This window comes from Musca vetustissima, unplaced genomic scaffold (genome assembly GCF_032173495.1).
Source record: "Musca vetustissima isolate MV318-11 ecotype Yass unplaced genomic scaffold, APGP_CSIRO_Mvet_v1 utg44681, whole genome shotgun sequence".
Taxonomy (NCBI): domain Eukaryota; kingdom Metazoa; phylum Arthropoda; class Insecta; order Diptera; family Muscidae; genus Musca; species Musca vetustissima.
Genome location: NW_026883223.1, coordinates 32330 through 44626, shown reverse-complemented (window position 1 = coordinate 44626; position 12297 = coordinate 32330). Strand labels below are relative to the sequence as shown.

Genomic DNA, 12297 nt, shown 5'->3' with positions numbered 1-12297 from the left:
TCATGATTAAAGGCAAAATCAGATTTTTTCTTAATCAGATAAAGTGTATTTCATATTAAAGTGGCCTAGCCACACATCAAATATCATAGTAAAAATCATAAAAGCGGAATTATATATAATATTTAATCATGATTAAAGGCAAAATCAGATTTTTTTTCTTAATCAGACAAGGTGTATTTCATATTAAAATGGCCTAGCCACACATCAAATATTATAGTAAAAATCATAAAAGCGGATTTATATATAACATTATATCATGATTAAAGGCAAAATCAATTTTTTTTCTTAATCAGACATGGTGTATTTCATATTAAAATGGCCTAGCCACACATCAAATACCATAGTAAAAATCATAAAAGCGGATTTATATATAACATTTTATCATGATAAAAGCTAAATCAGACAAGGTGTATTTTCTTATCATGATCGAAATCATGATACTAATCACATGCAACACAATTTTGGTACGAACAAATGCATCTCTCGCTCGTTCTCTTCCTCTCTGGAGATTATTCACACTTGGCAATATATGTAAAGCCTTCATATTAAAGTGTCTTGGCCACACATCAAGTATTATAATGAAAATCATAGCAATTAGGAGATTTTTAGGTTATGTCACAATCATCAGTCAACCATCACCAAACGAAATATGTTCTTATCAAATCATTTCATTTATAGTTTATTTGTGAAACAGATAATGTATGTTTGTTTTTTTTTTTTATTTTCCCATAATTTATTTTTATACAGAATCTCAATTAGTTGTCTTGATTAGTAACTACAAATGATCAGTTGTCTAAGGTGTTACCCTGTGTAACCTGATCTAATAAGAAAATAATAGATTTTAGTAGTCGCTAAGTGAATGCCCTTCGTACCTGATAACACAGATCAAACACTGACCCTATTCAGCTGTAAGTTTTAGTCTGGTGGGGGCTACCGATCTATGCTATTCCTCCGACAGCATCTTCAACATGTTGTTGGTGTTTTTCTCTTATCACTTTATTTTATTTATTTAATTTTATTTATTTTTCTTCTTCTTCGCTGCTATGCATTTAATTAAAATCATAATTATTGCTCGACGACGACTGCGGTGTCGACGTCGTCGCTGTTATCACCAACCCAGATTATGACAATCTCATTTGCATTGAATCGCAAAGTGAATTAAACTACTGCCTGTCTGCCAGTCTATTTCTTGATCGTTTGCATTTCATTCAAGAATTAAATTAAAATTCCACAAAACCAAACAACTTTCAGTTGCAAACATGAAACGAATCGTTGTGGTGGGAGCTGGAACGGCTGGCTTATGTGCTGCTCGACGTGCCTTGGAAAATGGTTATTCGGTTACGATTTATGAACAAAATAATGAAATTGGCGGCACCTGGGTATATACGGATCAAGTGGGCACAAATGAATATGGCATTGAGGTACACAGTAGCATGTATCAGGGCCTGAGGACAAATCTACCCAAAGAAGTTATGGGTTATCCCGATTTTCAAATAGATGGCTATGACGAATCGTATGTTCCGTCAAAGGCCATAGAAAACTTTTTGGGTGCATTTTGTGCGAAATATCAATTGGAGAAATATATTCGATTTTTGCATTATGTTATTCGAATAATGCCGAAGGATAATCGATGGGAGGTGAGTTGTTACTTATATACATATATTAATGGCGTAAATTTTGAAAATTTAATTTTAAAACTATTGTGGCTTGCATTTTTTTTTTCTAGGTTGTTGTCAAGAATCTTAAAACTGGTTCGGTTGACTTTGAAATGTTCGATTATGTTATGATATGTAATGGCCATTATCATACACCGCTATATCCAACAATCAAAGGTTTAGAAACATACCAAGGTCAACAAATACACAGTCATGATTATAAGAATGCGGAACGGTTTCGCGGTAAGTAGTAGGAGAGTTTTTTGTGGGTGTAAATGTTTGAAAAAGGGTGCAGTATTTAGTTGACATATTAGGTTTAGGTGTCTACTGTTAACCAAACCTTATTAATGAGGTCGACCAGGAAGATCAGCTGCTTGATGCAATAATAAGGCGATATATCAAAACAAACCCATTTGTTTTTGTCTCGACCATCTGTCAAAATTGTCCTTATAATATTTAAGAAATTTGGCAGCATTGCACATCGAATTCAAGTAGAAATTACGCACTTTGACAGTAAATCAAGACATCAGCTGTTCTAAATGGACTACCTATTCATTGTGCCATGATCAGCTGTTTGAAGTATGAGGAAACAAGTTTTACGTCAAAATTTTCAAATAGGAAGACCAGCTACTTCTCAGCTGTGTCTAGTGTGAACAAAACCTTTTTAATGAGGTCGCACAGGAAGATCAGCTGTTTGAAGTATGAGAGCAAAGGGAAAAAAGTTTTAGCACATCGAATTCCAGTATAAATTACGCACTTTGACAGTTATTCAAGACATCAGCTGTTCTAAATGGACTATCTATTCATTGTGCCACGATCAGCTGTTTAAAGTATGAGGAAACAAGTTTTACGTCAAAATTTTCAAATAAGCAAGGCTTATTTACAAGGTCACCTAGGAAGACTAGCTACTTCTCAGCTGTGTCTAGTGTGGACAAAATCTTATTAATGAGGTCGCACAGGAAGATCAGCTGTTTGAAGTATGAGAGCAAAGGGAAACAAGTTTTACGTCAAAAGGAAACAATTTTTACGTCAAAATTTTCAAATAAATATCGAATTGTTAAGCAAGGCCTTTGTGCAAGGTCTTCTAAGAAGACCTGCTACTTCTTAGCTGGATTTTATTTGCTGTCAAAATTCATTATTGTGAATTGGCTTCCATTATGAAAATGTAAATAACATAAAATTTTTTGACGTTAGACTTAACAGCTGACATCCGCTTGCTGGTGACTTTATTAATAGATCTTGAATTGTATCAATCAAGACCTATTAATAAGGTCATCCAGGACAATCAGCTGTTTCTCAAGTTAGCTGTCAAAATATACTCATGTGAATTCAATTCACAGCTGACATTTGTTTTCTGGGTGACCTTATTATTAGATCTTGAATTGTATCCATCAAGACCTATTAATAAGGTCATCGAGGAGGATCAGCTGTTTCTCAAATTTGTTGTCAAAATATATTCATGTGAATTCAATTCACAGCTGACTTTCGCTTGCTGGATGGCCTTATTAATAGATCCTGAATTGTATCAATCAACGCCTATTAATAAGGTTATCCAGGATGATCAGCTGATTCTCAAGTTTGCTGTCATAATATAGTCACGTGAATTCAATTCACAGCTGACTTTCGCTTCTTGAGTGACCTTATTAATAGATCTTGAATTGTATCTATCAAGACCTATTAATAAGGTCTTCCAGGATGATCAGCTGTTTCTCAAGTTAGCTGTCAAAATATATTCATGTGAGTTCAGTACATAACTGAGAAAAAACAGCTGACTTTCGCTTGCTGGGTGACCTTATTAATAGATCATGAATTGCATCAATCCACACCTATTAATAAGGTCATCCAGATGATCAGCTGTTTCTCAAGTTTGCTGTCAAAATATATTCATGTGAATTGTGTAGATTTTTTAGATTAACTTACTAACTTGTAGTCCATATTTTAGTACCTCGATAACATGTCCTCTTATTCCACTTACAGATCAAAGTGTTCTCATAATTGGTGCTGGGCCCAGTGGCATGGATTTGTGTCATGAAATTTCAAAGGTGGCTGAACGTGTCACCCTATGTCATCATATGCCAGAAACGCCAAAAACACAATTTCGTCCGAATGTAAATCAAAAACCTGATGTTGCTTACATCAAAGGTTCCACTGTCGTTTTTACAAATGGCGAAGAAGAAAAATATACAATTATTTTCTATTGTACTGGGTATAAATATGCATTTCCATTTTTATCGGCAAATTGTGGTATTTATGTTGATGATAATTGGGTACGACCATTGTATAAACATTGCATAAATATTGAATATCCCACAATGAGTTTTATCGGTATACCCTATTATGTTTGTGCTGCACAAATGATGGATTTGCAATCACGTTTTACTATGGAATTTTGGAAGGGACGAAAGGAGTTGCCCAGCCGGGAGGAAATGTTGAAGGATACAGAGCAGGAAATGCAACGGCGTTTTGCCCGGGGCTATAAGAAACGTCAGGCACATATGATGGGAGAGGAACAGGTAAGGTTATTGTTTTAGGATTTAAAAATAAAGGCTAGTTTTAAGGTAGATTTAGATGCGTTTATATTAAGGAAATCCACTCGATCTCAAATGTCAATACCATAGCGTATACGTCGAATATAATCCACTAGGTTTGTGAACTGGATTAACGTGACGTATACGCAATGGAATTGACCATGGCCTATAAATAAGGTCACCAAGGAAGACCAGCTGATTATCGATACCTCTCAAGTTTGCTGTCAAAATGCATTATGAAAACGTAAACAAAGTCGAATTTTTTGACATTAGACTTGAGAAAAAACAGCTGTTTTCCGATTTTGATTGCTATCTTGGTGACCTTATTAATAGATCTTGGAATTGACGTTTGAGATCGAGTGGATTTAGTAGTCTAAACGTAGCCTTAGATTTACGAAATCCAATCGTTCTCAAATGTCAATTCCATGGCGTAAACGTCAAATATAATCCACTGGATTTGTGAACATGATTAAGATGACGTATACACTATGGAAATGACATTTGAGAGTGGATTTAGTAGTCTAAACGTGCTATTACTATAAATGCATTTTAATAAAACGGGTAATTTAAATTACCTCGGATCCTGTTTCCAGAACCTCAAATGCTACATTTACATCAAGATCTATTAATAAGGTCACCCATCTAGCAAAAGTCAGCAGTAATTTGTACCCAAGTCGAATGTCAAAAATTTGGACGTTGTTTACGTTTTCCTAATGGATGTCAATTTACAATAATGCATTATGACAGCTAATTTGAGAGGCAACTGATATCCAGCTGGTCTCCCTGGATGACCTTATTAATAGACCATGATTTACATTAAGCAATTTATTATGAATCTAAAGGGGAAAACACATACGAGGATTCAGGCCTGGTCTGTTAAGTTGGCTTTGTATGAAATGTCAGTTTATAAAGGAATATCGGAGTCAAGCTTGAATTTGGGCGCCGTTGTCCTTTATATTTTTACAATAAAAGAAGCATGGCAATCCTGAAGTTCTCTTATGTGTAACCCCCTTAATACCTCATTCAAGATCAATGTTTGTGAATTGACTTCACATAATGGCATAATTTTTTCGCATTAATCTTGTGGAAAAAACAGCTGTTTTTTGTTCCTGGGTGACCTTATTAACAGGTCATTATAAGTTCATTCAGGGCGATCAGCTGTTCTCTAAATTTGTTGTCAAAATAAGAGTATGTAATGAAAAATCACATTATTTAGCTGCCGATTTGACTTTCCTAGCACACATTTGGAAATATATTTATATTTGTTATATATATTTTGATTTGAAATATTTTTTTGTTGAACCCATTTCACCATGTCTCCCACCTGCTGTATACATAAATTAAATAATATTTATTATTATTTATTCAGACCATTTTTAAACAGGCTTTGTTTAGAAATATAAAAAAGAAAGAGAGCAAAAAAGAAAGACATAAATCACTTGCTTTTATGAATTATTATCTGTGTTGATTTGCCTGCTAAAGTTCAAACACAAGTTCAATGTTAGCGAAAATAGCGCACATTAAAATGAAATGAATGAAACACGTTGCTGCGAACAATTATAATTATCTTGCATTTGCCTTATTTTAAAGCTAAAACCTAAGTTGCAAGACTAATGAAGGTGTAACGCGTCGCCGTATAATTAGCATATCATAAAGCGAAGCAATTTATTACACCTTCATTGGTCGTTAGCCGTTTTATATTTGTTGTAGATACTGTACAAACAAATTGGGCTTAAACTGGGTTCACATGCCTTTTACTAAGGTCAACCAAGATGATCAGCTGTTTCGTATGTTTGCTGTCAAAATACATGATTTGAGAATTGAATTCAGATACGTAATCAATATAGATGTCGAAAATTAAACTATTTAAAAAAAAAAAAAAAAAAAACTGAGACCTAAGTTGCAAGACTTATGAAAGTGCAACGCGTCGCCGTATAATTAGCATATCATAAAGCAAAGCTATTTATTACACCTTCATTGGTCGGTAGCCCTATTATATTTGTTGTAGATACTGTACAAATAAACTAGGTTTAAACAGGGTTCACATGCCTTTTAATAAGGTCACTCAGGATGATCAGCTGTTTCTCATGTTCGTTGTCAAAATTCATTATTGTGAATTGTATTTAGATAAATAATTAATGTGGATGTCAAAAATTAAATTAGTTTGGCAAAAAGGGTTCAGTTGTAAAAATTGTACAAAGTAATAGATACTAGAAATAAATAAATATGACTTATTTAAATTATATGACGTTTTATTAAGACACAATTTACACTTTAGTAGTTAACATCTTTATTATTATGCTTTAAAATATTTTATTATTTTTTTAATTAGTTTCATATGATTAAATATCTCACATGTGAACACAATATAAGCCACACAAATAAATGAAAACATCATTTAATTAACACTTAACACACTGGTTATGTCATAAACTGATACCGATAATTTGTAACTGAAAGTGAAAACTACTGATCGCTTATGTAATAAATCATTTATTGCATGTTTGTGTGTGGTCATTTCTGTTCAACTCGATGTTGATAATTAAATTTAAACATTTATGTATTAACAATTCATGATTAATAGGTTTTAAATCGAATTATTTTTATAAGGGCGAGTTAAAAGTTGTTGAGTAAAAATTTTACAAGGGGATTGACATATAATCTGTTCCAGAAACTGCAAAAATGTAAACATTTTTTATTACGATAAAAAAAAAATAAAAAAATCCAGACATTTTTTGTTAGTACAGAAAAAAAATGGCGCCCAACGTGTTTCTAGTATTTTAATTTTATTTAATTTAGTTGTATTATAACAGCAGTGCGATTCACGATTCAATCGATTTCCAAAAATGGTGCCCAACGAGTTCTAGTTGAGTTTCCCTATAAAATTTTAATATTTTTTTAGCTTTCCTACAATTTAAACATTTTACTACAAGAAGAGCGTATTCCAAAGAATATTTGTAAATTTTAAACAAATTGTCGCCCAACGTGTAACAATATATGCCATTGTTTAAGAATATTTTTTTTAAATTATGGTTGTTGGAAATCTTGATTAAACAATTACCCCATTTTCTCTAAAATGCTCGTGTGTGAGAAATCAGAAGAGACGCCTAGATTAATAAATATATTCAGAAAATGGCGCCCAACGTTAATTTTTTTAATTAAATTTTTAATTATGATCGTAGTATTTTTTTTTGAATTACAAATTTTATGTAAAATTAATCTCATATTGAATCCCAGCCTAGAAAAACACTGGGGCCCAACGTTTTTCATGGGTTCCAATATGTCAATAACTTGCAAGAATTTTAATTTTTGATATTCCCATATTCACGAATTGCCGTCCAATTGTGGTTAAATGTACTCTAACGCAACACATAAAATGATTTTCAGAAAATGGCGCCCAACATTTATTTTACATAAATGAATTTTCAATCCTAAACTAGGTTAATATGTTTTAGAAATTTTATATAACATAATCCTATATTGAATCACCTATTCGAGGAAATGGAAAAGTGGCGCCCAACATTTCTTTCCTTTTTTTACATTTCAATATGTAAAACAAATTAAAATTAATTCCAAATTAAATCCCATATTCAAGTGTCTAGAAAGTGGCGCCCAACATTTTTTCATGGGTTGAAATATTTCAAAAACGTAATTTGAAATATTTCAGAATGTGGCGCCCAACGTTTTTTTTCTCATGTTTAATGTCAAAAATGTCGACTTTGTTTACGTTTTCATAATGTAAGTCAATTCACAATAATGTATTATGACAGCAAACTTGAGTGGCACAGATATCCTGCTGGTCTCCCTGTGTGACCTTATTTATAGGCCATGATAAATTAAAAAGCGTTGCTATTATCAATTTCTCAAATGAGACTAATAGTACGTTTACATTGTGCGGAATTTCGTTAATCTCTTGGATTTAAAGATGGCACAATGAATAGGTAGTCCATTTAGAGCAGCTGATGCAAAGACATAGAAACCGTAAAGACTCGACAAAATGCATTTTGACAAAATAGTTTGTGAAAAATATCCAGGGGGAGTCAGGCATAACAGAGGCATGTTAACAATAAAAACGCAAATACGCGATAATGTGTGTATAAAATGTAAATAAAATTAGAGATCTGTATTCAAATAATATGTTTTTATTTTATAAGCTTGCAATATAGCGTTTAAAACGTTTAATATTGTTTGCTCTGTTGTTATGATATCGTAACAACAGAGGAAAAGCCATCTGTTGGAAATTGTTTACGTATCAATTGTCGTATCTTTATACTTTTATGTCTTTGGCTGATGTTCTGATTAACTGTCTAAGTGTGTAATTTCTACTTGAATTCGATGTGCAATGTTGCCAACCATGTGAAATATTATAAGGAAAAATTTGACAGATGATCGAGACAAAAACAAAGGTTTTTGTTTTGATACATCACCTTATTATTGCATCATGGGTTTAAATATATACGTCATAAGGTTGTCCGATAAGTCCATATGATTTCAACCGATGTTCAAAATGAGTTCGTTAACCATGTGGGTTTAAATTGTCAATACTTGTTAATATATGTCAAATAAATCTTCATAAAATAGGTTAAAAGTACTTTTAGATTTACGAAATCCACTCGATGTCAAATGTCAATTCCATATCGTATATGTCAAATATAATCCGCTGGATTTGTGAACATGATAACTGTGACGTATACGATATGGAATTGACCTTTGAGATCGAGTGGATTTAGTAGTCTAAACGTAGTCTACCCCGTTAAAAAGATAACCTCAAAATACTGTTTAATCTGGTAAAAAGTTTTAATGTTATAGTACGTTTACATTTAACAGGATTTCGTTAACCCAGTGGATTTCAATTGTCAATTCCTTTGCATATACAGTGGTGGTCACAGAATTAAAACATGTACTGTGGTAAACATTTTTTGATCAGCCCTCGATTCGTTTGAAGTATTTTTGAAAATTTTTTAATTCAGAACACTTCGATATACTGCACTTAAGAGATTTAGTGCGAAAATATAAAATTATTGCATGCATTTTTCCATAAATAACGATTTTTATGAAAATACATCGATTTTGAAGTGGCCATATAATTAAAACATTGTGTAATTTTTTACTTTACTGCATTTTTTAAAAATATTTTTAAAAAAATCTCTTTAATTTAGTTTAATTACGTAAACTAAGCACTGATAGAATCATTTACAGATAAAAATATCTGAAAAAATCTGTAAAATCTATCAAAATTGCCAAAAATTTGTACAGTACACCTAACATTCAGAAAACACCCTTATTATAGAAAATAAAGGTCCGAATGCACTAGAAATCGCTAGAATTAGTAAAAAACAATTAATAATTCTCAAAATGAATAAATATTTGAAATAAAAACTCAAAAAATGGGAATTAAACTAAAGGAACGATTCAATTTCAATAGCCTTTATTAAAGAAGGCCGGAATATTTTTGCAGTATGTGAGAAAATATCGATTGATGTTGGTATTTATTATATCAAATCGATTGTTCGAGTAGTAGAGAATATATTTTATCAAAAAATATATCAGTCACAACAGAACGAACAGAGATCAAGGCCTATGTTGACGAGTAAAGGTTTTTGGCACACAGCAGCATTTTTGATGTTCAACACAAGTCTTCAAATATTTGTCAAAGTGAAAAATTTTTCCTAATTTGTTACTAAAATAGATTAAGTGAAAGTTATTCTCTTCATAAAATATTATTTTGGAAAAATATTGTCATGTTCAATAGATTTTAAGGGTCAAGAGTTAACCATCAAACATGCTGCTGCGTACAAGAAACGTTTTCTCGTCCACATAGGTGTTGATCTCTGTTCATTCTGTTGTGACTGATATATTTTTTGATAAAATATATTCTCTACTACTCGAACAATCGATTTGATATAATAAATACCAATATCAATCGATATTTTCTCACATACTGCAAAAATATTCCGGCCTTCTTCAGTAAAGGCTATTGAAATTGAATCGTTCCTTTAGGTTAATTCCCATTTTTTGAGTTTTTATTTCAAATATTTATTCATTTTGAGAATTGTTAATTGTTTTTTACTAATTCTAGCAATTTCTAGTGCATTCGGACCTTTATTTTCTAAAATAAGGGTGTTTTCTGAATGTACAAAGGGTGTTAGGTGTACTGTACAAATTTTTGGCAATTTTGATAGATTTTACAGATTTTTTCAGATATTATTATCTGTAAATGATTCTATCAGTGCTTAGTTTACGTAATTAAACTAAATTAAAGAGAGTTTCTTAAAAATATTTTTTAAAAAATGCAGTAAAGTAAAAAATTACACAATGTTTTAATTATATGGCCACTTCAAAATCGATGTATTTTCATAAAAATCGTTATTTATGGAAAAATGCATGCTATAATTTCCTATGTTCGCACTAAATCTCTTAAGTGCAGTATATCGAAGTGTTCTGAATTAAAAAATTTTCAAAAATACTTCAAACGAATCGAGGGCTGATCAAAAAATGTTTACCACAGTAAATGTTTTAATTCTGTGACCACCACTGTATGTCAAATAAATCCTCATAAAATAGTTTAATAGTACGTTTACATTTAACCGGATTTCGTTAACCCAGTGGGTTTCAATTGTCAATTCCTTTGAATATATGTCAAATAAATCCTCATAAAGTAGGTTAACCCGGTAAAAAGTTATAATGTATATGCCGTTTAATCCGGTAAAAAGTTCTAATGTATATGCCGTTTAAATTCCCTTTTACTTCCATAATTATGCTATACCGTAATTTTTACTATTTTTTCGATATCATAAAGGAAAAAATGTTATCCTATTATAGTACATTTACTTTGTACTGGATTTCGTTAAACCAGTGGATTTAAATTGTCATTGCAAATATTTATGTCAAATAAATCCTCATAAAGTAAGTTAACCCGAGCTGTGCTAGCGTGACCATATGGTTACACTCATAGAGACGCTGGCCCAAAATCTAGAGACGCTGAAAGTTTCGTCCCACAATTCGAAAAAATAATTACAGCACTATTCGGGTTAATCCGCTAAACAGATCTAATGTACATGTCGTTTGAAATTATTTTTTCTTTATTATTATTTTTATTATTTATTTATTTTTTGTTATAATTTTTCTAATTACTTCTCATTAAATTTTTCTTACAGATCCATTACTATAACGATTTAGCCAAGACGGCAGCTATTGAAAATATTAAACCGGTTATGACCTATTTGCACAATGAAAGTAGTCGACGATTTTTGGACGATTTATTGCATTTTCGTGAAGATGTCTTTCGTATTGTGGATAATGAAAGCTTTGTGAAAATAAATTAGGACATGATGACATTTATTTGCGATGCAGATGATGATGACGATGACGTTTACGAGCATTTTTGGGGGATTTTTACGACTTGACAAATGATGATGATCGGCCGTTAAAAGTTAATGTGGATGTGAGTGTGTGTGTGTGTGCGTGTCTTAATGATAAAACAAATGCAAAAGCTTTTGCTCAATACCAATAAAGAAAAATACAACACAATTAAATTGTAAGTTAATGTGCAATTTTGCAAAAAAAAATATATCAATAATAAATAACTCTCTTGTTGTTGTTGATTTTTTTCATGTAGGATGTCTGACTCTCTTTGTTATTTGTTGGTCTCTCTTTCTCTTTCTCTCAGCCAAGCCATTGAAGTCAGTTTTTATTTTGTTTTGCATTCCTTTTGTAAAGCTTTAAAATTGAGTCATACATCAGCTTAGATGGCTGGCTGGTTGGTTAATGGTTTGTTGTACTGCAAAAATTTTTGGAGGGGGCCCCATAAATAAAACCACTATCACCAAAACAGACAAACCACCAACCAAGCACGATATGTTCCCTGTAGGGAAATGAACCAATTTTAAAATAATTTTAAAATAGTCACTACTAGTCCATTTATCGATTATTTTTCTTTGGGCCAACTGACTACTTTTACATGGCGATGATAGCGGTAGTAGTCAATATCATTTCAACTGGTTACAAACTAGTTATTTTTGACCCATTTATCAACGGTCTAAATATGAAATAACGTTATACAATATATAATTTCAGTTTAGAATTCAATATATTTTATTACACACACTTGAAAA

General features: G+C 31.7%; 1 protein-coding gene across 1 annotated transcript; it reads left to right on the top strand.

The window, feature by feature from the left end:
* The first annotated feature begins 1244 nt into the window (after positions 1-1244).
* On the top strand, positions 1245-11515 carry LOC133330078 (senecionine N-oxygenase-like). Its single transcript, XM_061538547.1, has 4 exons — positions 1245-1637; positions 1727-1898; positions 3633-4168; positions 11341-11515. The coding sequence occupies exons 1-4, from the start codon at positions 1260-1262 to the stop codon at positions 11506-11508; spliced, it is 1254 nt and encodes a 417-aa protein (XP_061394531.1). The 5' UTR covers positions 1245-1259; the 3' UTR covers positions 11509-11515.
* Positions 11516-12297: the final 782 nt, after the last annotated feature.

Excerpts from the sequence above, each read along its gene's own strand:
- LOC133330078 (XM_061538547.1), top strand. The coding sequence starts at position 1,260 with ATGAAACGAATCGTTGTGGTGGGAGCTGGAACGGCTGGCTTATGTGCT. Across the intron at positions 1,638-1,726 it reads CGAAGGATAATCGATGGGAG|GTTGTTGTCAAGAATCTTAA; the intron begins GTGAGTTGTTAC and ends TTTTTTTTCTAG. Across the intron at positions 1,899-3,632 it reads GAATGCGGAACGGTTTCGCG|ATCAAAGTGTTCTCATAATT; the intron begins GTAAGTAGTAGG and ends TTCCACTTACAG.